We start from the raw sequence: 26,922 nt of genomic DNA on the forward strand, positions 1-26,922 counted from the left end.
AGAGAAGCTTATGATCTTAAAAGAGGACCGTAATGTAAATAAATCCCTTTTGAATTGAGAAGGTATGGAAGGATCTTGGAATAAATTTGCAAATGATGACTGATTCTTTTTCAGTATACAAGAATTTAACTTTAAAAGATCCTATAGATTGCAAAAATTCCTGTAACAAATAGGAGAATAACTAAAAAACAGTCACTCAGTTGAACGAGCAGTGGGTGGGCTACTTTATTGAAAGGACAGTAGATGTAAAAACAAAACAACAACCCAAAAACAACAGGTACAACCCTCCCTTATGAATACTTCTGACGTCCCCAGCACCCCATCTTTCTTGAACATACACAGGTGTGTGCAAAACATGTTTTTTGTTGTTTGATTTGCCAGATGCTGAGTTATTTTCACAAACAAAGTAAAGTTCGTCAAGGAGTTGAAGAAATGCTCTATCGATTGTATAAGCCTATCCTCTGGAGAGCATTGAAGGTAATTTTCCTTTTCAGATTGTAGTGCTTTCCCCAGCTAATAAGTTGTGGGTCCCTCCCACGTATTCTGTTTATAATAATATACTTACAAGCATCTAATTTTGCTTAAATATATTAATAATTTTCATATAACTTATGGTTCCATCACTAGAACAATGCTTTTTTTTATTGCTTCTGGTTTTTTTTTTTTTGTTTATTTCTTGTTCATTATTTTTCTGTTGTTTGTTACTTTGTTAACTTCTACATATGGTCTGGTCTCTTTTCAGTAGTGCATGGGGACAGGACTAGGGGAAATGGGCTGAAACTTCAGCATAGGAAGTTCCGCACGAATGTGCACAAGAACTTCTTTACAGTGAGGGTGACGGAGCACTGGAACAGGCTGCCCAGGGAGGTGGTGGAGTCTCCTTCTCTGGAGATATTCAAGACCCGTCTGGACGCCTACCTGTGCGACGTGGTGTAGGGAGCCTGCTTTGGCAGGGGGGTTGGACTCGATGATCTCTAGAGGTCCCTTCCAACCCCTACAATTCTGTGATTCTGTGATATGGAGTTAAACATGTTCTGCTCAGAAGTGAACAAGTTTATCAGGTAGGTGATAGAGAACTTGCTTTAATTCAGTGACATAATCCAACTGCTGTGAACATAAACTTCAGAAAGGTACAAGGGGGGATTGTAAAAAGCTGAATGCAGCAATTATATGAATCATGTAATGATTCAATACAAGGAAAGATTCTCCATTCCAGATGATTCAATACCATATATGTGATAGGTGAAAGGAAATATGTGGCTGGAAATCAAAATGGGGAGTTTATTTTTGGTTAGGCTGATATCTTACTTTTGTATTGGTCATCCTTTATTTTTATACAGTACTGCTGAAGTATTTGCCATTTTTAGGGTACTATTGTTGGGACTTGGAATCACCAATACTTTAAGATACAGAACATAAAGGAAAGCTTACAATCGGTAGAAGTGATCTGGATTCCTCTCCCAAGCTTGAAATTTCACTTTCATTTTAGATAACCAGTTTGCTATTTTAACCGCTGTATGAAACCCTAATTTAATATAGTGAGGAACAAATCTTGTTCCTGGTTATATAAAAGAAAGGGAATTTGTAAAAAGGCCCTTTTATTCCTGCTCCATACAAAAAGAAGAACTACTTCAGCTGGAAGAATACAAGGTGTTCTAGAATTGGTCACGTTGAAAATACTCGATTTGCTGTCTAAAATGTTTGTTTAGAATACACGGCTCTTTTTCTTCTTAAATCGATACTTTTGCAGATATTAGCTAGCATAAGCTTCCTTTGTGGCTTTTACTTACATTATTTTATAAACCTTTGTGCTACCTTAAGTATTTATAGTGTTATGCAATTTCATCTCTTTATTATGAAAAGTAAGTGTGTGCAAGTGGGCAGAGCAGTTGTGCCGTGATTGGTTATTGTATAACCAAAAAGTGGCCGTGCCTTGTGTGGCCGTGCCTTCTGTGGCTGAATTATGGGCTATCAGTCTGTCTTAAAACAGTTTTAACAGTTTCTCAAATTATTACAGACACAAAGATAAAGAAACATGAAATATTTTTCTTTTTAATCAAGTAACTGAAGGCTCCTCTTGGTGACTGTGGGGTAGAATCACAGAATCACCTGGGTTGGAAGGGACCTCAAGGATCATGAAGCTCCAATCCCCCTGCCTGGGAGGGCCACCAGAGTTCCGCATTTATTAGATCAGGTTGCCCAGGGCCCCATCCAACCTGGCCTTGATAAATAATGTAGTCCTAAACTCTAAAGAATGTATAGATGGGCTTTACTTAATCTCATGGTGTCAAATACAGAATTTTTATTAATTATGCTGGCTTGAAGAATTTGGTTGTGGTGATAGTGCTGTTTTGTTTTCCTACCTGGAGATGAGATGCCCATCCCTCGTCTCCCACAAAGATCAATGCAGAAGCAAAATACAAAATAAACTGCAATTTAAGTAATTGTACTTCATTTCTTTTGTGATTTTTCTATTTTTATTTACCATTAGTTTCTTTCATTCAAAATATTACATGGCTATACAGTTTCTTCTTTGTCTGTACTTTCTTACTGAGGTAATAATTTTTCCTTCATTGTAACAGGCAAGAAACTCAGAAGTTCGATCAAATGCAGCATTTTTGTTTATTGATGCTTTTCCTATTCGTGATCCTAGTTTTAACACTGAAGAGATGGATGCTGAAATTCAGAAACAATTTGAAGAACTTTTTGTAAGTTTTAATGTAACTAATATGCTGAATGCTAACTAAAAACAAGCTGCTTTTATAGCTAAAGTGGATAGAATTTCAGGATAGTATGTATGCATGGGATACAGAAAATGTAATAATAGACTAATATTTTAATTTTATGTACCACGTTGGCAACAGGCAACACTACATCGTTTTCTTTTTTTATCTGTTTACTGGGCTGTGAATGAAAGGTGTTTCTGAAAGCTCTATCAGGTGTTTCCAGCCTGTGGGCTGCATATTGCCCAGCACAGCTCACAGTGTGACCAGCTTCCTGTCTGCAGCCCTTCCCCACCAAGTGCTCAGGTGTTCAGTCATCACTCACAACAGTCACACATTGATGTGTGACCGGAACTGTCTGATCTGAATGCAGGTCCTGGGGAGGGCAGTTCTGACTCTATTTATGGCAAATAATTGTATGCATTGTGGGATGCTGGCTGAACACAGTCCTGTGAACAGCAAAGAGTATGCAGCTGTTTTGATACAGGAATTTGAGAACAGGTTTCAAGATTTCCAAAAAAGAAAATATCAATTTATGTTTGCAAATCCATTTGCAGTTGACATACATTACCTGCAAAATTTCAAATGGAACAAATAGACTTGCAATCAGATATTCAACTTGAATATTTGATGATGTCTTTTTGTTAGACTTCTGTAAGACCTCTCTTAACAGAGAAGAATATCCCTTGTTTCACAGTCACTCCTTATTGATGTCATTGCTTTTGGCAATGGTTTGTGAGCAGCTTTTGTCAAGAAAGAGGTACAGGAAGGGTAACAATTCATAAAAGATCTCTGAGCACCTTGAAAGCTTACCAAGAATTGCAGTGTCTGCCATTGATCCAGACTGATGCATTAGTTTCACAAAAACAAAGTCACATATATTGTACTTTTATTTATTGTTGTTTCTCAATAGTGTATATTGTACAAGGACAGCTCTGAAAGTAACGCCTCCTTTTTGTTATGCTGGTCTATGACATCAGTGGCAGATGTTGGTGGTATGGCAGTATAAGTTGAACCTTCTCACCAATGTCCCATTATGTTTTGTTGCTGTGTGACAGATGGACAATCTGACAAAATGGTGTCTGACATGGAAGTGTGTATAAAACAAAGAGGTGGCACCCCAAATTAAGCCCATTGTCATTCATTGATGTTTCCTGAGCTTTTATAGAGACCAAACAGTAGATGTTGGCACAGTGGTGTATTTCAGCACTGGTGACAGTACCAGTGGGTCTCTTCTGGTGGTGTAGGTATTGATAAACATGGCATGCAGCCTCCTGTTTGTCACTGGCAAAAATGCACAGCTGATGGTGGCTACTATACTGAAAAATATTGTTTTGTTACTGAGAATTGGCTCTACTATGCAGAGTTACTGTGTTCATTGTATCTGTTTTAGTTTCCATGGAAATAAATAGGAAGCATTACTTTTGGAGAGACCTATATGTATATGCAGCCCAAGAGAATCACTCAGTGCGGTCCAGCCTAGGCAAGCCAGAAGGTTGGATGTCCAGGGGCTGCATGGATGAGTAATGATTCTGATCCTTATTTAGGACTGGTGAAGAGAGCTTTACATTTAATTAGTAAGCATTCACCACAAGTTCAGTACTGTATTCCTAAATAGTTCTAAAGTGAAGTACAGTTGAAAGAACCTGGAAAAAAAATGTAATTAGTCTAGCTAGATGAGATTGGATGTACATTCTTTACAAAAATGTTTTGGAAATCATCAGTGTCGTCTTTATGAACATAAACATCAGGTAACTGAATGTAAACTTTTTATATTAATATTATTATAATATTAATATTAATGTTATATGTTATATGTTATATGAATATACATGAACAGTATCCAATGCAAATTCACTTACATAGAAGTCTAAATAATTAAGTCACAGATGCAAATCTTATTGTAAGATATCTTGAAAGCAATTCAAAACTATTTCAAAGGTCATATTAAAAAAAAAAAAGGAATTGGTCAGTATTATCATTATCTTAACTTTGTTCCTGATTTAAATTTTCTTGTTCACTTTGTAATAAAATGCCTTGAGAGAACATCAATACTGTTGTTCACTCGTAGCTTAACGATTTGCATAATAATTATGGAATTCTATTTGTGGGCTATAGTTTATTGTCAAATAGTGGATGAGCAGTAATGCTTCTATTCGCTTTGTTCTTCTGTTATAGAGACTCTTGGAAGATCCTCATCCAGTTGTCCGCTCTACAGGGATACTTGGAGTTAGTCAGATAACGTCCAAATACTGGGAGATGATTCCTCCGACAGTGATTGCTGATCTTTTAAAAAAGCTAATTGAAGAGCTGGCGTGTGATGTAACTTCTGCTGATGTTCGATGCTCTGTTTTTAAAGCAAGTCTTTCTTCTAAATAGAAAATCGTGATTGTGATTTCTACACTTTTACCTGAAGCTTTGGTTTCCAGGCTACATAAAGTCAAGCACAGTAATTATTCCACAGAGTGACTTATGCAGTGAAGTTCCTGGTACATGCAGATTCTGCATGCTTTTTAGAAAATTCATACAACTGGAGAGAAAAAATGTCTTCCAGAGTAGTGACTGTTTGGCTTCCTTGAATCCCATTCACATTTCTAGTCCGATATACTTTCTGCATTGTTTGGACCCGATAATTTTAGCTAATAGAAGTTATGCTTATAATGCAGACAAGTTTTGTTATATTTCTGTATCACTGGTTTTAACCCATCCCTAGAGATTCTCCTTATGCTGTGTTTCCACTTGTGTTCTACACGTATCGATTCGCTTTTAATTTGGAGTTGTCTTCATGTTAATTCTCCCTTGCTCCACTATAGCAGTGTGGAAATCCATACTGAAATCTATACTGAATAAGCAGAAAGAGCTGAGTTAAATGTAACTTGGCAAAATAAAGAGAGACTAATTTTTAGTCTGAAATTAGTAGAGTTTGGGGAGCTGGTATTGCTACCACAAAAGGTACTTTACGTTGTGCCCTCAGATAGGAGGCAAGACTGTGATCTCAGTATATATGTGAAACTTCTGAAGTGAGTTTGCTGAATGCGGGGCACTGAAAATTTGAAAGAACTTTTAGTAAAGAATGTTAAAAGAAAAGCATGCCTACAGAGTATCAGCCCCTACTGAAGTTCACCTTGGAAGTGTCATGGTCTAGTGCAACAGGTTTTAGCTTTGTCTTCTTTGCAAATCTACTCTTTAAATATTTTTAATTACTGTAATTGTTTTTTTGTTTTTTTGTTTTTTTTTTCTCTCAGTGTCTACCGATAACTTTGGACAACAAATTAAGTCATCCATTACTGGAGCAGCTCCTGCCAGCAGTTAAACACAGCCTTCATGACAATTCAGAGAAAGTGCGAGTGGCTTTTGTAGATATGCTGCTGAAAATTAAGGCTATGAAGGCAGCAAAGGTAGGTTAAGTGGCACTTGCTAGACAGCAGGCAGGAGATAGAAATGAAGGCACTGATTTTAAAAACAAATGTACCTTTGAGACTACCGCAGTTAGCCTTAAAGGAAAAAAAAAGCCCACGTTTAATGTTTTAATTGTGACTAGTTTTAATGAACTTGTGGTCTTTCCATAGCTGTTTGTGTCAACTGAGGGAACCATAGGGAATAATATTTTGTATGGATATTGCTGTGGCAATCATTTTATAGGTGTGGTGAATACAATGGAAAGCTTGTTTTTAATTAAGCCAAGTACAGTCTTATTCTGCTCTCACTTTTGTTTTGGTTTTCAACTAATTGGGGATTGTTATTGCATGCAGTAGGTCCAGCATTTTCTCCTGTATTTACTGGTTTGGGTTTCTCTTGCTCATTGGTTGCTGGGATCACCAAGTACTCAGTGCATCTTTTTCTCAGCGTGTTTCTGTCTTCCTTGCCCTCTGGTGGCGATGCCTGCGCAGAACAGTCAGACAAACAGCTCCTTTTTACTCTTGTTTACCTATTTCTATCATTTTTATTAGCCTTCTGTGGGCACGTGCTTTGGCATTTTGATTTCTTTTCATAATGATTTGAAACAAACTTTACCTTCTGCTGTGGATTCTTATTTAGGGTGATACTGGCCAGCCTCAGGTGTTACAGCTCCTTTGATTCTTTTTCCACTCTCTGCTATTAATGGCTTACTAATCTAAATTTTATATTTTATTTCAGTGATGGTTTTGTCTTTTGTTGAGCCTAGTTACTGTGACATGCTTAATTGTGACCTTATATAGTGAATTTGCATAGAACATGAGAATTAAGCTTGTAATAAATGATTTGTTGGTCAGATTTTGAGGGTTCAGTGCTCAAGGATCTCATCTATCCCTAACAAGAGAATTAGCTACTTGCCAAATGTGTGCCTTCCACCTTTGGTCACAGCAACTCAGGGATGTCGTATTAAGACAAGACTACCCTATAGCACTTTCCGACTTTATATACACTCAGAATGCAAGGTAATTAGGAAGCCACTTCAGAACTGAGAGCTTCCAAGCTTTTGCATACAATTTCATGTTTAGGTTAAAAATTTATAGAATCACAGAATCATAGAACGGCCTGGGTTGAAAAGAGCTGTAACAGATATGTTGAGCTGGAGTTCTAACCAGAATGTTAGTGGTCTCTCATAGATGTCAGGTGATTTAGAAGCATGTCTGGACAGTGAAGTAACATTGTTACAGCAATATGGGACTTCAAGTGCATGCTGGTATTTCTGTAAAATGTAAAATGGACCTGCTTTTCTGTAAATGCTGTTGATATTTGTTGAGACTCGATGAGTGGAAAACTGCCAACGTGTTCCATTTATTTATTTTAATTCCTTTAATGTCTTTACTTGCTTTTTCAAGTTCTGGAAGATCTGTCCCATGGAGCATCTTCTGGCTCGCCTGGAGGTTGATTCGCGGCCCGTATCGCGGCGCATAGTGAATCTCTTGTTCAACTCCTTCCTGCCTGTTAACCAGCCTGAGGATGTGTGGTGTGAGCGCTGCGTTACTTTGATCCAGATGAATTCAGCAGCAGCTAGAAAGTTCTATCAATATGCTTACGAGTATACTGCCCCCACCAATATAGGTGAAGTACAAAACGTTTTGAGCCTTCTGTAGAAAATGAAAACTACTTATGCCTGTTAATCTGATAGTTGAAGACTTTCGGTTACAAGTGTATGTACTGCAGAGAGCACAGCTGCATTATATAAAAGTGCTGTGAGCCACGTGAGATTGGGAACATTTTGTTTCAGATGGATTCTGGTAGTGTAAAACATAGCAGTCAGCATGGAGTGACTTGAGCAAAATGGAGGATCTATTGCTCCTTGAGAGATTGTATCACCTTAGTAAGGTACTTCTGGACTCTGTAGGAGCTTCCTCTGATCCTGCTTTAATTTTTAGGTTTTTTTTTCTTTGAATAGATGTTTTTAACAATGAAGTTACAGAATCTGATGATAATGTTGGCTGTTTCTTCTCCATGTTTGAGTCTATGAAACATTTGTCCATTTTTCCATTTTCTTTTATCAGGAAATCTGGTATATTCATTTCTAGCTATTTCTGCTTCTGTTGCCTGCTCTTCAGAATGGCTATCTAGCATTATACTTTAGAAGCTTTTACTAATGATCATCTTAAGAAATAGTAAACATCTGATTTATTCTTATCATATTTAAATGTAGCTAAATTGATGCTAACTATTCGACGCTGCTTGAATGCCTGCATCCAGAAAGCAATGAAAGAGCATTTTGATGATGATGGTGAAGATGAAGGTGAAAAGGAGAACCAAAGTGTAAGAAATGCTGCTTTATGATAAGTTCTGGTAACGTTTATCTGTGGTGCTGGATTTCAGATATAGGCAGTTAATGGTGTGATGGAAATCTGAAGGAAAAATTTAGACATCTGTGGAGTTGGAAGGGGAAAACCACATGCCTTGAAATAGTAGAAATTCCACACAGCGCACAGAATAAGCTAGAAGGCACATGGAGCACACTTAAAGTGAATATTTCTCTCACTTCACACTTTATTATGTTTGTTTGATTTTGCAATCAAGTGTTCAAAGAATATAACGTAGCCAGATTACTCAAGTTATATTTAGCTTGTGAATGAATCATGGAGTTGATGCTTAACAGTCCGCACAACACCTTTGGGAAATGAATGTAAGACTTTTCAGTGTTTTGAAACTTTATTTTAATGTAAGTTTGTGTATTAGGACATAATATCATCTGTGTTTGTATTTCAGGTGTTGAATGATGTGTTGTCAATAAATGACATGGCCAGCATGGCAAGTTTATTGGAGATTACAGTGATTCTCTGGAAAAGTATTCACAAAGCGTTGGATCACAATGAAGATGCCAAAGATTACACCATCAGAAAGTTTGCTTCTGTGCTTCCTGAGTATTTAAAAGTATTTAAGGTAAAGAAAGCCTAGATTTTAACTTAGATTTTCCTGTCACTGCTTTGGTATTTTCTTCTGATGTTATTTGTTGTGTGTTTTATCTATTTTCATGGTATTAAGTATGTTTTGCTTTTAACAACAAGTTTCCAGAAGTTGCGTCTGAGAAAAGCTATCCTTGGTTCCAGAATCTGATGAATCATTATTTAAATTGTTAGCACGGAGATACTTATCCAATAAGCTTCTCTGCTTGCACTGCCTCTTGTAGGACTCTGTTCTTCTGTTTTTGATGTTTTTTCAACTTTTGGAAATAAGTCACTGAAAATGTGCCACTGCAAAACACTCTTTTCAGATGAGAATCCACACGTATTGACTTCCTTCCTCCAGACCCTTCCACCACCACCACTTGTTATTATGATCCAGTTTCCCTTCAGCTGCTGGAACAGCTGAAACAGCTGAGGCTCCTTTGTTACTTTCTTGTGATTGTCTTCTGGTAATTGGATTCTACTCTCTAACAGTCTTTTGATTCTGACTACTTAATGTTCACATCAGCCTTAGATAATCAGAGCTGAAAGGCTGTTCATTTCTACATAATATTCTGCAGTACAGATCTAACAAATACTCTTTCTACCCTGAAAACGTTTGGATTTGTCAAAGACATTCCAAGCCTTTTTTTGGTAGAGGATGTAATGTCCCTCCTCTGAAGTTCTGGTGAGCAGACAAGACATCCAGCTTTAGCAAGCAACCTCTTGAGTGATATTCTTACAGTGAGTGAGCAGCTTGCATCTAAAACAATCTGTCATCAGGAGCTTATTTTCTAGGAGACTACAGGTTGAAACAAGGTATCTCTATCCTGAAAACCTACGTGCTTTTTTTTGTTTGTTTGTTTAAAATGTTATTTTTAAAAATCAGCTCTTGAGATGTTAAAATGAATAGTAATTTCATTTGATTGCACTCATGAAGCGTGGACAACAGATATGTTATTTCTAAACAGTTTGTCACACCGGTCAGTTTCTGTACGTCGCGTTTTGATGTGTTGTAACAACTTGTAGTGCATTTCTGTGTTATATTTGTCAGTTGCAGATTGTAAGCCATGTGATGTTTTTCTACTTCCATCTCTAGTGAAATGAAAGAAATGCTTAAATTGATATAATGGAATCATACTTTCTCTCTTAAATTTTGCATGATGTCTGTATTTTTATTTCATAGGATGACCGCTGCATAACTCCATTGGTTATTCTGGCATCCTTTATGCCCCCTAATGCTATTCCTACCTTCAGGTACTATTTTTAAATCCAAAATGTGAGTGGCGCTCGTTGACTGTTTGTGTGAAATTTTTCACAAGCTGACATTTTAAATGCCCGTTTTGATAGATTGGATAATTTGGTTAAACTTGGATAAAATAATCTGCTAAATAAATGTACTGAGTTGATAAAATCTGTGTGGTATAAATATATCTCTGAGCCACCTGTGTGTTTCTTTCGGTAGTATATTGGTTGATTATCTGTGAATAATTTCTACAATGATAAATATGACGTTAACACATCTTTTTTCCATTTTCTTTTCAATCTAAGTTGTGGTGTGATCTCCAAACTCAGAAACATGGACAGTGGAGCTGACCAAAGCAGATACTCTACTCTGATAGACTGTATGTGTCGCTGGGGTCAAGTGGGTCATGTGTTGGAACTGGCCTGTGACTGGTTGTCAGACATGCTAACCCCAAGAAAGGTATGCAGACGTCAAGGAATTGTTAATAACTGCATTGTTCCTTTGTTGCTGTTTTTTTTATTTCTTTTTTCTTTAAGGAGCAGCTTCTTTCATGCTGCATTTTCCTTCTTTGGAATTAACTGTAAAAATTGCAAAGTAATAACTGTACCTTACTAATGTTGTGCTTCCTTCTCCTTTAGAATGTTAAAACATCAGAACGGCGAGTACGTATCCACGTGACACATGAATCGAAGCCAGAATTAGCACTTGATTACATTGAATATTTATTGAATCATCCTGTTAATCGCAGTTGCCTACTCTCTGTTCCTAAAAAGAAACTGAACCATCTTCTGAAAGTTCTCAGTGCTGCTAAGGTAGTGTTATCCTTACCACAGGCAATGCTTTTAAAAGAGTGCATCATATTATAGATTGCCTTTCTCCAATTAAAGCTCTGTGAATACCTAAGTAGGCTTTGTTACGAGTTTTCCCTTTCTACTTCAGACAGATATTCTAAACTAGAAGTATATTAATAGATCACAATTATTTATCAGTGGCAGATTTTAATTGCTTTTTCACTTCTAGGTGCCTCTAATTTTTGTGATCCAGTGTTGAGTATTTGTAAGGAACCTGACTTTCAGAATGCAAGGAATAGTCTTGAAATCAGTTCCAGCATTTCACAATGAAAATAATTGAAATCAGGCTTCTTAATTTTGCCTTTTTTTTTTTTTTTTCTTATTTTAAAATCTTCTGTTTAAAAGTTCTGAGAAAAACACAACAAAGCTTTTTTGAAAGTTTTTTCTGGCAAATATAAATGTAAACTTTGTTATTTCAGGAGATTCTTGGCTCAGTTCTGAAAACAACTGATACGAATCGTGGTAGCTGCAATCAAGGAACTGGCTTAAGAGCCTTCAGCCTGTGTTGCAGGTTGAGTATTCATCTTCAAAACAAGGTATGTTTATACTTTTTCAGTATGAACAGGAGTTAAAGCTGACAGTATAAGGAAATTCCTAAAGAATTGGAATTCAAAAGTTTATAAACTTCTAATTTTGTTTTCCAGTTTTCGGAAGAAGGAAAAGATTATCTGTCGCATCTGCAGGAGATGGGGGCTTGGGTAGAAAATCACATTTTACCTTTTCTACTAGCAACTGAACAAGAGGATGGAATTTCAAAGCAGAGTAATGTTCCTGAATTAATAATCCAGGTTAGAGGTCCCTTCTCACATAAATCAAACTGCCTCCAGCCAAATAAAGTGGTATATGTAAATTTCAGGTTTACAAACATTGTTATCCAAAATGTCCAGTGCATTATAGAGGATGATTTGGAAGCCCAGGAAGGTCATGTTATTGTGAAAGAGATTTTAAATCTAATCGTGTTGGTTTGTTTTGCTTCCTTCTTTCCTTCCTGCTTTCCCAAAAGAAACAGGTAGAATTATATCCTGTGGAATTCAGCATACTTCATTCTGGTACTGAGTACCAGAAAACATATCTGTGGAAATCAGCAGAGTGAGAGTGGGAGCTCCCTGGGAATTAGTGAGGGAATAGTGAGGAAGCGAGTCGTTTACTGACTTGGATTCGCACTGCTGCAGCCAAATGACTTTTTGAAGGCTGTAAAGAGGCATTAAGTAAGTGCTGTAGTTGTTCCTGGGACAGATTAATTGTGTGTTTAATAAGCTATTGTCTCTTTTCAAAATGAAATAATTGGCATGCATGCTGCAACTCTGGCTATTTGTCAGAAGATTGCAGTCATAGAATTCAGTCTTACGGAAAGACAAGACACCAAATAAAGAATATGGAGCAGCATTTTTAGAGCGTGTTTGATCAGTTTCCCAGGTCTGAACAGAAACTGAAAATAAATGTATTGATGAAAAATAAAATAGGTAGTTATCAACTACAGAACTATCTGACATACTGCATGATGAGTAAATAATAATGTTCCTTGTTAGTAGATACACAGAAAGCACGTGATTAGGTAATGTTTAAGCAAATTTTTAATCGTCCTCTGTTGTATTTCCCATATGTATCACTTTACATAGTGCAGATTTTACCACTGAGCTGTGGGTCTTCTCAAATTTTAGTCAAGGGAAAGATTTGGACAAACTTTAATCATAATGTGTGTCTTTGAATGGCCCAACTCATTGAAATGCAGGCTGGTTTAAAAAAGAGAATTAAATGATTCCTTGGGTTTCATATTTTTATTACTTTTTGCTACTACTGAACCGTTGCTTTATATAATATTGTTGTTTTTTTTTTTCTGATTTATTTCTGCATCTCTTTTCTAGGCCTATCTGTCAGTCTGCAAAGATGTCATAATGGTTGGTCTTGGAAATGTCAAGTTTCAGCTGCACTTCTTAGATATGGCACTTTCAGTTATACAAACAGGTACAAAGTGTAGTGCTAACATCAACACCTCCACACACAATTAGGTGACATGTTTGTATATTGACTGAACTGTTGCTTTTTTTGTTTTGAGGAATCTCTTTCTCAAAAAACAGTATTTATAGTTGATGCTAATATCATTAATATCGTGAGAAATAGCAGCAGCTTTTCAGCAAGTTGAAAACAAGCAGAGAAACTGTCCAGTGTCTTATCATTGTTGGTGACCAATGTTTTTTCCTTGCTGTTAAATTCCTGTTACATAATTGGTGTATCACACGGTAGTATATGTACATAAATATTTATGCACACTGATCTTATGTGTATCTAAGGAGACAAAACTGTAGTGCAGTTTAAATTTAGCTCACATTTGGAAAGTTAAGTTGGCAGCAGAGACAGAATTAAAGCTCAGTTACTCACAAAATAGAGTTTTATTCTGTATATGTCAAGAATTTTTTGAACGAACACTGGATTTATACTTAATTAAATACTATTTGAGATATATGAAAAGTAAAGTAAAGAAACTGTAGCTGTGTTTGTGGTATAGAAGTTTTGTTAAAAAATTGCATCTAAAGAATATCCCATTTCAATGTGTATATTGCGGTATTTCTCTCTTTAGCCAGGGGTGCCTTTTGTACACCAATACTACTGTGTGCACTAAAAGAAATTACTGAAGCTTCTCTGACTCAGAGCACTGAGGTGGATGAAGTAGCAAATGTCCTCCATGCTGTTCAGACCATCTTCCAGAAGGTTTTAGAATGTGTTGCAAGCAGAATCAAGGAGCAGCCTGGAGACGGGATTCAGGTATTACTCTTAACATCGCTACCTGTATGTAGGTGAATCCATACTTGTACTCAAATGCAAAGTGATGTTACACTTCGAGGTTGTTACTCCATTCATCTGATTTATTAGAAAAAGTTACTGAAAATATATGAATATGTTTCCCCATCTCCAATAGGTTCTTTAACCACTGTTGGTCTTGTGATAGAATTGCTAGTAAACAAGAGAACAGTGTGTTATGTTGCCAGTGATGTACCCTATGAATGATCTACTGTACCAATTACCTACTCTAGCACTGCAGGTTAGGTCACAGGTTAGATAGTCTATTATTAACCTTCTCGTCAATGAAAATGGACTTAATCCTGAGCAATGGATTTGGTTATATATGTTCTGATCTTGAGAAAGTTAAGAAACTATGGCTATTTTCTGTTTGTTTCAACATGAATTTCATCAGCTTCAATATGTGGATGATGTCCCGTAGTTCTTCAGACCATCCTATCTTCACAGAAAGTTTAGCTTCTTGCATTTCATAGCAGAAAAGATAGCAGTAAGATAGAAAGGTCACAGTGGAAGATGTGATGATCTGCTTATTAGGGCTTTTGAAATAAGGTTTTTTTTAATTCAGTCATTGCTTTGTTTGCTTTTGTCTGAAACTTGTGAGTAGAATTTTGACCTTTGTTACCTATTTGCCCTCCTGATCCCAAGTGAATGAGTACCACAGTGACTTTCAGGGTGTCATCTGCGCTTCTTTGCAATCTCAAGCAACCAATCTGTTTCTCTTTGCTTTCAGTTGATTCAGTCTATTCAAACGCCTCTTGGAGATTTCTTACACACAGTCCAGTGCTGGCATTCATTTTGCCCAGAAGTTCACCAGAGTGTGTTCTCCACTCTCCTAGCTGCAGTACTGGCAGAGATAAAGTACGCGCTACAGGAGGTAAAGTTAATGCTGATTGCTTTTTAAAGGTTACATTGGAAGTAGAAAGCTGTGTTCAGGAAATGTGTTTTTCCTACTGCAGATGAAGATTTGTGTGTTATGGTGTGGAACAAATAGGATGTTTTATTTGCCATAATTTGATCTTAAAATGCATCTCTCGGATTTACAAACACATGTACGATGCCTGTCTCGATACTTTGTTCAGTATCTGATTCTGATTTCTGATCTGCAGAAAATTTTAGAAGTTAGGTAGTCTTGGGGGCAAACAAAATGGTCTTTTGGTCTTTTTTGAGAAGTTCTTTGTGTGTGTATTTGTACTTAGTCTCGCTTTGAAGGAGTTAATTTCTTTCATAGCAGCCCGTCTGCTGCTGTGGTTTGCGTTTGAGTTGAAAACAGCACTGGTGGTACACCAGCAACTTTGGCTGTTGTTAAACAGTGTTTGCACAGTGTCAAACTACCTCAGCCAAGACAGTTGACCCCGACTGACCACAGGCTAACCTCAGACCAGATAATGTGCTCAGCAATCAAAGTGCAGGGAAAGGAGGAGAAAGAAGGATCATTTGTGGTCTTTCCAAGCAAGCATTATGCTCTCTGTCAGAGAGAGCCTCTTTCCAGCCTTGCTTTCCAGAAAGTGGCTTGATATATGCCTACCAATGGCAAAAAGGGAATTAATTTTGTATTTTGCTGTACAGGTATGTGCAGCTTTTGTTCTAGTAAAGCAAAACTTGCGTTCTAACTAAATACTTGCCATACTATTCAGAACATGATACAAAAAGAGTTGGCCTAGGGAGGCAGTGGCATCTAGCTTTAGGAAATTGTGGTATATACTTAAATATCCTTCATATCTTCACATTTATTTCTGTTCAGCATACTGTGTGTTTATAAATAGTGACTGGTCATAAACTGGTACTCAGGCAAACTGTGGAGACTTTTTCCCATGATGCTGTTGACGTGTTTCAGTTTTAGTCTTGATTTTATTTTTTGTTATTTTGGGCACTGCATAACTGATTTAAGGTTTTCAAACTGTGCATGGGAATGCTGTTTTCTAATTATTTAAGGATAGCTCCTGTTTAATGTTAATTACTGCAGTGCAGATTTGCCTGGATATTTTCTGTGTATGTGTGAAGTTATTGACTGTTTCTTCTTTAGGCTTCCAGTGAAAAAACTTTCACTATACCAAGGACAGTTTCAGAACTTCCGCCTCTTTCAAGCAGCTTAATGGCAATCATTATGAAGTCTGTTAATGTGGTCAGGTAAATGTTTCTCCAGTAAGTTGTCCAAGGTTGTTAATAACACAGAATAGGACAGCTTATGTACATTCAATAACATTTTAATTTCTGAATTCAAATACGCTTTGAGAAACTGAAACTTTTTATTCAGTTCACCTGCTTGATCGTAATCTTGCAGATATTGACTGGTGAGTTTTTTCTTTGTTTTAAACGTCCAACAGTACTTATTTACAAGAGTGTTCACCTAACTGAGGTCTTTAATGAGACATCATTCCTTTTTACATTCATAAGAAAGAATGTCTATAAAATTCAAAACCTTTTTCAAGTTCTATACTTTGATAAAGGAGTTAGAATCATAGAATCATAGAATTACTCAGGTTGGAAAAGACCTTGAAGATCATCAAGTCCAACCGCAGCCTAACCAGTAGCCTATCTCTTAAAAAAACAACCACAAAACAATACCACAACAACAAACCTCTGCTAAATCATATCCCTGAGTACCACATCCAAGCGGCTCTTAAACACATCCAGGGATGGCGATTCAACCACCTCCTTGGGGAGCCCATTCCAGTACCTAACCACCCTTTCTGTAAAGAAGTTCTTTCTAATATCCAACCTAAACTTGCCCTGGCGCAACTTGAGGCCATTTCCCCTCGTCCTGTCACAAGTCAGTAGTGAGAATAGACCTGCCCCACTCTCACTGTAAGAACCTTTCAGGTACTGGAAGACAGCAATAAGGTCTCCCCTCAGCCTCCTCTTCCTCAGACTAAACAGCCCCAGCTTCCTTAGTCTCTCCTCATAGGGCTGATTCTCCAAGCCCTTAACAAGCCTCGTTGCCCTTCTCTGGACCTGCTCCAGTACCTCCATGTCCTTCTTGTGCTGAGGTGCCCAAAACTGGACACAGTACTCGAGGTGAGGCCTCACCAATGCTGAGTACAGGGGCAGGATGACTTCCTTAGTCCTGCTCACCACACCATTCCTGATACAAGCCAGGATGCCATTGGCCTTCTTGGCCACCTGGGCACACTGCTGGCTCATATTCAGCCGACTGTCCATCAGCACACCAAGGTCCCTTTCCGTCTGGGAGCTTTCCAGCCACACCTCCCCAAGCCTGTAGGGTTGCCTGGGGTTGTTATGACCAAAATGCAGGACCCGACACTTGGCCCTGTTGAAACTCATTCCATTAACCTTGGCCCATCGATCAAGTCTATCCAGGTCTCTCTGTAGTGCCCTTCTCCCCTCAGGCAGATCAACACTCCCTCCCAGCTTAGTGTCGTCTGCGAACTTACTGAGGGTGCACTCAATCCCCTCATCCAAATCATCAATGAAGATGTTAAACAGAAGCGGCCCAAGCACCGAGCCCTGGGGGACGCCACTTGTGACCGGCCGCCAACTGGATTCCACTCCATTGACCACAACTCTCTGGGCCCGGCCATCCAACCAGTTCTTCACCCAGCGGAGCGTGCACCCATCCAAACCACGGGCAGCCAGCTTCTCTACCAGAATGTTATGGGGGACAGTGTCAAAGGCCTTACTGAAGTCCAGGTAGACCACGTCGACAGCCTTTCCCTCATCTACTAAGCGGGTCACCTTGTCATAGAATGAAATCAGGTTAGTCAGGCAGGATCTACCATTCATAAACCCATGCTGACTAGGCCCGATCCCATGGCTGACCTTTAGTTCGTCCATGATGATACCTGAGATTATCCTTTCCATAACCTTCCCAGGCACCGAGGTGAGACTGATGGGCCTGTAGCTGCCAGGATCATCTTTCCGGCCCTTTTTGAAGATAGGCGTCACATTTGCCAGTCTCCAATCCACCGGGACATACCCAGTCAGCCAAGACTGCTGAAAAATTATGGACAGTGGTTTGGCGACCACATCCGCCAACTCCCTCAGAACTCTAGGGTGCAACCCATCCGGCCCCATGGACTTATAAACATTCAGCTTTCTAAGTAGATCCAGAACCATCTCATCACGGATCACGCAAGGCTCTTTTGGTTCCCCCTTCCCGTCTACCAGTGTAGGGGGCTGCGTTCCCAGGGAGTTACAAGCATAACTATTGAAGACCGAGGCAAAGAAGGTATTAAGTACCTCAGCCTTGTCCCGATCCTCAGTGACCAAGTTGCCCTCAGAATCCAACAAGGGATGGGGATTTTCCTTAGCCTTCCTCTTGGTATTGATGTGTTTATAAAAACATTTACTATTCTCCTTAACCTTAGAAGCCAAGCTCAGTTCTAGCTGCGCCTTGGCCTTCCTAATTTTCTCCCTGCACAGCCTCACTACAAACCTGTAATCCTCATAAGTAGCTCCCCCATTCTTCCAGAGACCGTAAACTCTCTTTTTGTTCTTTAGATCAAGCCAAAGGTCTCTGGTCAGCCAGCCCGGCCTCCTCACCCGTCGGCTCATCTTTCGCGATTTTGGGACAGTCAGCTCCTGCGCCTTTAGGACAATTTCCTTAAAGTATTCCCAACCTTCCTGGGCTCCCACACTCTCCAAAGATACTCCCCAGGGGGCCCTCTCAACCATAGCCCTGAGGAGGTTGAAGTCCGCCCTCCGGAAGTCCAAGGTGGCAGTTCTGCTGACTCCCCTCCGCGGTTCGACAAGGATCGAGAAATCTAGCATTTCATGATCACTTTGTCCCAGACGGCCTCCAACCTTTACATCCCTCACCAGACCATCTCTGTTAACAAACAGCAGGTCCAGAGTTTTGTTTCCCCTCGTCGGCTCCTTCACCAACTGTGTCAGGAAGTTATCTCCCACACACTCTAGGAACCTCCGAGACTGTTCCCTGTCTGCTGTATTGTAATCCCAGCAGATGTCTGGGAAGTTGAAATCCCCCACCAGAATGAGGGGGAGTGACCTTGAGACCTCCCCCAATTGCCTATAAAGCATCTCATCCACCTCATCATCCTGGGTAGGTGGCCTGTAGCAAACTCCCACAATAACATCGGTATTGTTGGCCTTGGTTTTTATTCTGATCCATAAGCTTTCAACCCTGTCATCATCATTATTGATTTCCACGCATTCACAATCTTTTTTAACATAGAGAGCTACACCACCACCTTTCCTACCTAGCCTATTTTTTTTAAAAAGTTGGTAGCCCTCAATCACTGCACTCCATGTGTGGGAGTCATTCCACCATGTTTCAGTGACGGCAACTATATCAAAATTTTCTGAACAAACAATGGCCTCCAGCTCCTCTTGTTTATTACCCATGCTGCGTGCATTAGCATAAAGGCACCTGAGCTTGGCCTCCTTGCGATCAGCAGCAGCCCTAATAGCCTTGTGACTACTATTAGGCGTTTCCACAGCCACCAGCTTAACACCAGCCCTCGTGTTTTTCCTACAAGGAGGCAAGTCATCCTCCTCCTTCACCAAGGGCCAAGACCTTAGGGGTTTAGAAGCATACCCCTCTCCTGCAAGCACAGGGACATTGCATGCAGTTTCCATTTTGGTGACCCCAGCTACTGCCCCACCCCCCTTCATAACTAGTTTAAAGCCCTCTGGATGAACCTACCCAATTCTCTCCTTAAGATCCCTTTTGACCGGTGGAACCCAAGGTCAAAAAACCCAAACCCCTGCCGGGCACACCAAGCTCGGAGCCAGGTATTGATCTGTTGGCCCATTATAGATCACTATAGATTATAGAGTTGTTCACTTTTTTTTTAATTGGAAACACCTCAAATTAATTTTTATGACATACACATTTTAGAACAAAATGTTAATTAAACTCTGGGTTCCAATTGAGCTACAAGTAGAATTAGATTTAAAGGCCTGAGTTGTTACTGGCAATCCACTGGAGTCATATAATGTATTTTAAACTTCACTATGAATTGATTTCAGCAAGTTCACTATAAATTGTACAAATTACATTCTAATGGTTACAGTACTTTTTTCAGACTGTTCTTTGCAAAATACTCCACGAGCTCTTAATTTCTCAGACAAGCTACTTACTCTATGGGAAAACTTTCTTTTCTTCCCCAGTTATGAACTCACACTCACAGTCCCATAAGAAGCCAGTAGTTGTCCATCACCCCATAAGCACACATTTGCCCTACATGGGTATCTTCAAAGCTATGGTGGTGGTGTAGTATAATCACAAGCTTGTTCTGTTCTGTTTTGAAATAAACATGATTTAGAAAGTATATTTACATTATGTTTGTTCCTTAGGTCATTTTTAAATGAATTACTGGAATGCATTCTATCTGAAGAAATTGAAGGGATTTTTAGTCTTACGTCTGTGGTCTGCACTGTGATTGTAATTAAAGGTCAGTCAAACCAATTTTGTACCGTGTGTGTGTATAAATATATATATATATATATATATACTATACTATATACTTTAAGATGTATATACTATATACTTTAAGATGTCTTTTTAAATTATACCAGCAATAAATACAATTCAGCAGGCACTAAGGCCTATCGCTTGTACATGATATTGTTAAGCTTTGGACTTAGAAGTTTTGTAGTGAGTTGGAAAATACGACTGCTCACTCATAGGGTCCATATCTATATTTTGCTTTACTGAAACACACAGTAATTAATGTAGGGCAGTGAAAATCTAGTCATATCTAATCTTTAATTAAAGTGCTTTTCTTTGTCTTTTTAAAAGACGTACTATGAAAATGTGCAAAAGGGTTTGGGGTTTTTGGTGAAGTGTTATTTTTGTTCAGCGTTTTAACATAATCCTATTTCAAATAGGTAAGCACAAAACTTCACTTCTAAAAGACGTTGCACCTGTCATTCAGAGAAAGCTTATAACCTACAAGGAAGCTGCCACAGAAGAATCTAGCAGTACTGAAAGGTAAATTTGCTATTGGAAATGAACACTAACCTCTCCTGTACCCTTTCTGTTGTGCTCTATAAAGCAGCTGAAGCATTCTGAATGATCACACGTTTAAAATAGGGGGTAAAAATGTTGTGAGACACTGAGTTCAGCACAGTATTAAATTTACTGCCCATGTCTTGACTGTGATTGTAATCATTACATATTTATTTTAGTTTGGATTTGGGTTTTTTTTGGAAGGGGGTGGGAAGTAAATGATAATTATATACTGGTAAGGAAAGGCTAGAAGCAGAGCATTATGATTCAGTTTGCAATTCTTTCAATCAAGAAAAGGCTGAGGATTAAAAGCATATCTTAACATGATTAAATAAATAGGCACATGAGAATGAATAATTGCTGCCTCTTGAGTGCACTACTGACTATAAATTTCAGTAAGAACACAGATAATTGCTTTATGAATGTATGTGAACCTCTCTGCCCCAGCCTAGAAGTTGAGGCAGATGAAGAGCATAAGGTACTACACAGTGATTAGTTTTATGATGGGTATATGGCTGGCTTCTTATCATAAAAAGCCAGTTGCAGATAAAATCCAGAGCTTATGAATACAAACATGATGGTGGGAAGTGTTCATAACAAGAATCTGAATTACAGAATGATAACAGAAAATTCTGCAAAGCTCTGTGATAGCTTTTGAATTTGTGAGGATTATAATTGTACAGTAAGAACACCCACAAATACGTTGAGTTGGTGTTTATTTTTTTTACCCCTATCACAGGAAAGTAAACAGATTCATGTTGGTGAAGGTTAGGAGGAAGTTGTTCAATTAGTAGTTTTTCTAGGATTAATTTATTATGTTTGTGCTTTCTTAAATAGACATCATGGCGGAACAGGCTGGGCCTGTAGTGTTTGTTGACATGCCCCTTTTAGTGCTCTAGTCACACTGTGCTCATGTCTTATTACAGTGGGGTTATACAGGCTGAAACGTGCACTCTTCTTTGTAAATTTGTTATTATTGTATTTTCCCACTTTGCTTACCAAACCTAAAAATATTAATACTGGAATGCTGCAAGTTAGATGTTTAATGGGTACTCTGTGCACAGCGCTACAAACAAGTGGCGTGGCACTGATGCTAAAACTTATTGCTGTGTTTTAACTGATACTTCATAGTGTTCGTAATATTACTACTTCTATTATCTCATAGTAACTTCAGTGGACTGCTTTATTTAATGCCCGGGCATACTAGGAAATGGCAAGATGCTGTAATTTCCCAAGAGACCTGTCATTCTACACCAGCATCTTAAACTTAAAAGTAACCTATTACATATTAATGAAAAAAGAAATAGGCAAAAACCTGTCTGGTGGAGTACTTAAAGTGCTGTCGTTAAGCAAGGAATTGTTACACTAATTTAGAAGCAAAACTTTTCGTTATAAATTAGTCTTCCCTCCTCAGCTGAGTGAGCAGTTTAAGGAGGCCCCATGGGTCTAAAATTGCTGTTCAGTGCACTTTAAAATTCTGGACAGCATATTGTATATTGAGAGAATTTCCTCAAGAGTAATAGCACGCACATTAATTTAGTTTATAAAATGCAGGTATTTATTTCTAGCCAAAAAAACCCACGCTAATAAAGCTGCCAATGCAGTGATTTGGAGGCTAGAAAAAAAGTGTTCCATGCTCTTCAAATGAATGTGCTTTGAAATAATACCTTTTTTCTTGGTATTCTGTAATGACTTTAATTAGTATCTCAGTATATGGATGCTAGAATTTAAATGGAGCAAATGAAAAGGTTAAAGTTTTCTTTAGTATTATCACTTAGCTGGCTTCCCACTCTCCTTTTTGCACTCTCATTGCATCTGTGAATGATTCTTCCATTGTTTTATAATATAAATTTTGTGTATGATTTGTCTGCTATGTATCAACAAGGTCACTGCATTTGTACCTAGAAAAACTGCCTTAAGCTTACCTGTCTGGGCAGGCCTGCAGTTATTCTGGTAGATAGGTTACTCTGTGCAGCTTGTCTGTTGTATGTCTGGTCTTGGTGTCTCTTCACGAGTGCCCCTCATTGTGATAAATATCTGTCTGCTTCTCGAGTGTGAGTCTGTAACAACAATAATACTACAGTAGCATGAAGGATAAAGTTTATAGGGGTTAACACTGAAATAATGAAGTAATGGTTTGGCAGAAGACCGAAGTCCTTCTGTCTACATAGGGTATCGTGGAGCATTACTAGAAGAAGTTGTGTTAGAATGCAACTACAAAGGCACCCCTGTGAGTGACAGTTTCAGGGAACATAACATAATAAAAAGGTCTTTCCAAATGGAAGTTCCAAAGCTGACTTTTGAGGCTGTTTAGGAATAATGTGAAACAAAAGAGAAAGAAAGAGACGAATGTGGGTTTCCAAGCAGCTGAAGGAGGAAATTGTTAGTAAGGAGAAGACAGAATGCTGAGACTTGGGAGGGGGAAATGACCACAGTTGAGGAGAAAAATTACAAAGAGAGAAGAATTTAGTAAATTAAACTGATTTGTTGTAGATTACAGCTAGAGATGGTCAGCAGGAGAATGGACGAGCTGAACAAAAGCAGCTGTTTCGAAAGTAATTTTGTAAAGGGATACTTGTTTTTTTAATAGAACAGGTTGCCAAAGAAATGGGGTATCTACCTGTACTCTTTTGCAGTCAAGCAGCTGAGGACTGCTGTCAGCTAACTGTGCCATGCACTGTTTTATGCTGTTTCAGAATTCTGTACGAATCGTCTCAGAAAATTTTGGATGAACTTCTGAATCCTTGACCATGTGGAAGCTTCTGTCATGAAAACTAAAGATACGTTGTTTAAAAGGAAGTATTATATAGTAAATTTATTAATTGTTTAGATTTATTTTCTGCTATTCTGTACAGTTAAAGAAGGCAAAAAAGCATAGGAGTGTATATAGAAATAATGTATTAAAGATTGTCAGAGACCTTTAAGAAGGTTGTTTTGTATAAATTTCATTGGGGGGGGGGGGGAAGACTAAAAATCACTATCTTGTTTTTATCAAACTGTATGGAAAACTGTTGATCGTAGCCTGAACCTCTGATTAACCACCTGAGGCAAGCAATGAGTCAGCTGCGGGAGCACAGGTGAAGGTAATTCATCTGTGCTACCGGAAGGTGTGGAGCTTGACTCCACCTCTCCCAGATCTCATTTAAGGGCTGACTACCACTAAGGCAGAATCTCTTTCTCTGGAGATGGCTCCTTTGTGAAGTTTACTGTGAACCTTCAACATTGGTGAGTATTTTCCATTTATCATAGATTGTCTTTCTATCATGATAATCTTTCATATAAAACTTCTGTTTAATGTCTGTTTACCTATTGACTGTATAATTGTGTAACTGTACAATTGTACACAAACAAATGATAAGCGTGTCTTATACGTGGGATTGAGGCAGAAAGTAGCCTCAGTCCCTGGGAAATCCTCAGAGAATATTCATATCAAGGTACATGAAGTACAACCAGGTGTTTGGGTATTGTCAGCGTGAATGCACAAAGAGCAAATTCTTCTTGGCCAATCACATTTCCTTCCTTTTTGTGAACGGAATAAGAGCAGAGGATGTCCACTTTCCTGTCCTTAGAAAGACTGTTTACAGAGACTTATGTAATATATTTGTGTCCAGGTTGGAGAGAGATGGACTGTATTGGATCAGCTGCAGATAGAGTGGAAGGCTGCCTGGACACTCAGGCTTTAACAGTAACAGTGCTGTTGCAATCATACTGATGGCATTCCTCAAGGCAGACACTTGTTGCCAGTACTGTTCAACGTTTTCTTTGACAGTCTTTAGCAGGGAATGAAATGCAAACTCAGTTGCCAGGTGACACCACCTTGGGAACAGGAGTTCAAACAGTTGAGGGATAATGTTGTTAAGCTCAGTAGCAACCTGACCAATGGACATAGAAAACAGCAGACCTGGTAGAGTTCAACCCTGACACACGCAAAGTCCTCTACCTGCAATGGATGAATTCCTTACTACAGTAGAAGAGCAATCTCATTGCTGTCTTCATCTATGCAATAAGGATTTGGAAAAGACTTTTCTTAGAAGCAGAAATCAAGGAAACATGAGACAGTGGATGCAAGTTGCAGCAAGAGAAATTGGACATGTGACAGCTTTTTCCTGGTGAAAGTGAAACAGAACAGGAACGGGTTTGCCAGAGAGACAGTGCAAGATCCATTCCTGGAGCTGACAAGAACTTGATTGGCCAACATCACACAATTTTGAAGTTACTCCTTCCTGAGCTGGGGATTGGACTGGTTTATCTCATGAGCTTCCTTTCAATTTAAATAAGTTTAATTGCTTTGTATTTGGCTTTTCTTACAAATTAATGCCACAGGCAATGCAGACGTGTAAGCTGCTTGTTTAGCTTTTTAATGTGAACAGCTGCTCTCTTGAAACTAGTAATGCAGTGTTGATTGCAGAATGTTATTTTGCTTTAACTGAGGCATGTATAAATTAGATATCTAAGTTCACAATGCTATGTTTTTGCCTGTTTTAGGTCTACTGGGCAGCCCCAGAAACTGATTCAGGTAGGGACTGAAAAGATGGCAAACAATGACTATCTTTGACTTGGTTGTCTATGAAGTGGGATGGAATGCTTCTCATTTAGTGCTTACACACATGGCTCGTTGACATCTCCAGTGGCACTGGCACTGAAAACAGCAAATTTACCTGAATTAAGTCAGGCTCTTAATTCTTGATTAGGATCTGTGCATAGTGCTTTTCCTCCATCTATCTAAGCAGGCATCTTTGTAGTGCATTAATCTTCAGTGTAGAAGCTTACATAACTGGAATGTTGATATTTAAAAGTAATTACATCCTTAGTAAACTGTCCGACTTTGCAACAGGAAGGACAGTGTGTGTGCTTATGGAGAAGTGAATTCCAGATTTACTTTCTCCACAACAGTAGCCTGAGCCAGAAAGCCATCCTGCCACAGCAGGTAGCTGTAGATCTGCCAACTGTTTATCTATCAACATCTTTTTAAAAACTGGGTGTCCTTTGGCCTTCATTCTTCTACATCTGCTAACAGGCAGGTGTTCCTGTAATGACCTTTTAAATCTTCTGATTATACAAATTAGGTAATGAATATGTAAATAACCATCGATTTTTCTTCTGCTTTTTGGACTTTCACTATTTGCTCACACTAGATGAAAAGAATTATTGCCTTTTTGTTCTCCTCAGTCTGCAACGCTGCTTTTTCTGTTGCATTTTGATTTTCTTGATGGACTACCTGTTACAGACCCAGTATTCCATGTCCTGAAATAAAGATAACTGCCAACAACAGAAATAGGCAGATTTATTCTGAGGAACTTGGAGGTGAGATTGCCAATAAGGATTGAGAAAACTTAAAGATGATCCTTTGTCTTCCTGGTGGCTGATGCTCAAGCAGTGCTCCAGGGGGTTAAATTAGTTCTGTGGTGGCAGTGCTGCTGGTCTGTAGATCTCAAAATCCAATCCAGCTCTATTATAGCTCCTCTCCTAGGTGAAAAACCATTGGTTTTCTGCAACACAGACACTGATCTCTGAATTCCTTGTGACAAAATCTGTCATGTGCTTTCTCCTTGGCTCTTTGTAAATTTTCCAACGCTGTAGTCAGATTTTACTCAGTGTTCTCACTGCAAAATAAGATTTGTCTAACTGTTACATCCTTACAATTGTCTTGCTTTCAAGATACAGATAAAGTGTCTATTTCTTAAGCTTCATTAGCTTTTTGAAACTTGTAAATTGACGCGTTTTATCTCACTAATTGAGAGTGTCTTTGCAGTATTGCTGGGGAAGAGGGACTGGTGTTTGCTTATTGTTATGAGGTGACTGATATTGAGTTTATTTGGCTGTCTATACTATCAAAACTGTATGCCATAGAACTCCTCGCAGTTCTCAGACCCACTGAGATCTGCTCAGTGTTCCTAGAGGATGACTTTGACTTTGATTAATTAAATTGAAATATGACCAATATAACACCATTCTAAGATACTCTTTGAGCAATTTGCCTTGGCAGTTGCTGTTAACGTATAATTACCTGAAGAATACC

At 38.6% G+C, this 26,922-nt stretch overlaps 1 protein-coding gene across 4 annotated transcripts in view; it reads left to right on the forward strand.

The window, feature by feature from the left end:
- The window catches only part of NCAPG2 (non-SMC condensin II complex subunit G2), a 36,114-nt gene extending 12,289 nt beyond the window's left edge, over window positions 1–23,825 (forward strand). For 3 of the 4 annotated variants that reach the window (XM_072328905.1, XM_072328906.1, XM_072328907.1), the window contains exons 10-28: window positions 382–477; window positions 2,583–2,708; window positions 4,902–5,081; window positions 5,969–6,121; window positions 7,529–7,751; window positions 8,341–8,450; window positions 8,901–9,074; window positions 10,263–10,333; window positions 10,628–10,781; window positions 10,961–11,134; window positions 11,593–11,709; window positions 11,818–11,961; window positions 13,039–13,138; window positions 13,752–13,936; window positions 14,703–14,846; window positions 15,996–16,099; window positions 20,249–20,346; window positions 20,783–20,885; window positions 23,600–23,825. In XM_072328905.1, the coding sequence (XP_072185006.1) occupies window positions 382–477; window positions 2,583–2,708; window positions 4,902–5,081; window positions 5,969–6,121; window positions 7,529–7,751; window positions 8,341–8,450; window positions 8,901–9,074; window positions 10,263–10,333; window positions 10,628–10,781; window positions 10,961–11,134; window positions 11,593–11,709; window positions 11,818–11,961; window positions 13,039–13,138; window positions 13,752–13,936; window positions 14,703–14,846; window positions 15,996–16,099; window positions 20,249–20,346; window positions 20,783–20,885; window positions 23,600–23,651 (2,508 nt within the window). In that variant the 3' untranslated portion in view covers window positions 23,652–23,825. Of the gene's footprint in view, window positions 1–381; window positions 478–2,582; window positions 2,709–4,901; window positions 5,082–5,968; window positions 6,122–7,528; window positions 7,752–8,340; window positions 8,451–8,900; window positions 9,075–10,262; window positions 10,334–10,627; window positions 10,782–10,960; window positions 11,135–11,592; window positions 11,710–11,817; window positions 11,962–13,038; window positions 13,139–13,751; window positions 13,937–14,702; window positions 14,847–15,995; window positions 16,100–20,248; window positions 20,352–20,782; window positions 20,886–23,599 lie in introns of those variants that run through there. The other variant, XM_072328908.1, reaches the window with a different exon arrangement.
- Window positions 23,826–26,922: the final 3,097 nt, after the last annotated feature.

Source organism: Excalfactoria chinensis, chromosome 2 (assembly GCF_039878825.1).
Source record: "Excalfactoria chinensis isolate bCotChi1 chromosome 2, bCotChi1.hap2, whole genome shotgun sequence".
In the NCBI taxonomy this organism is placed as follows: Eukaryota; Metazoa; Chordata; class Aves; order Galliformes; family Phasianidae; genus Excalfactoria; species Excalfactoria chinensis.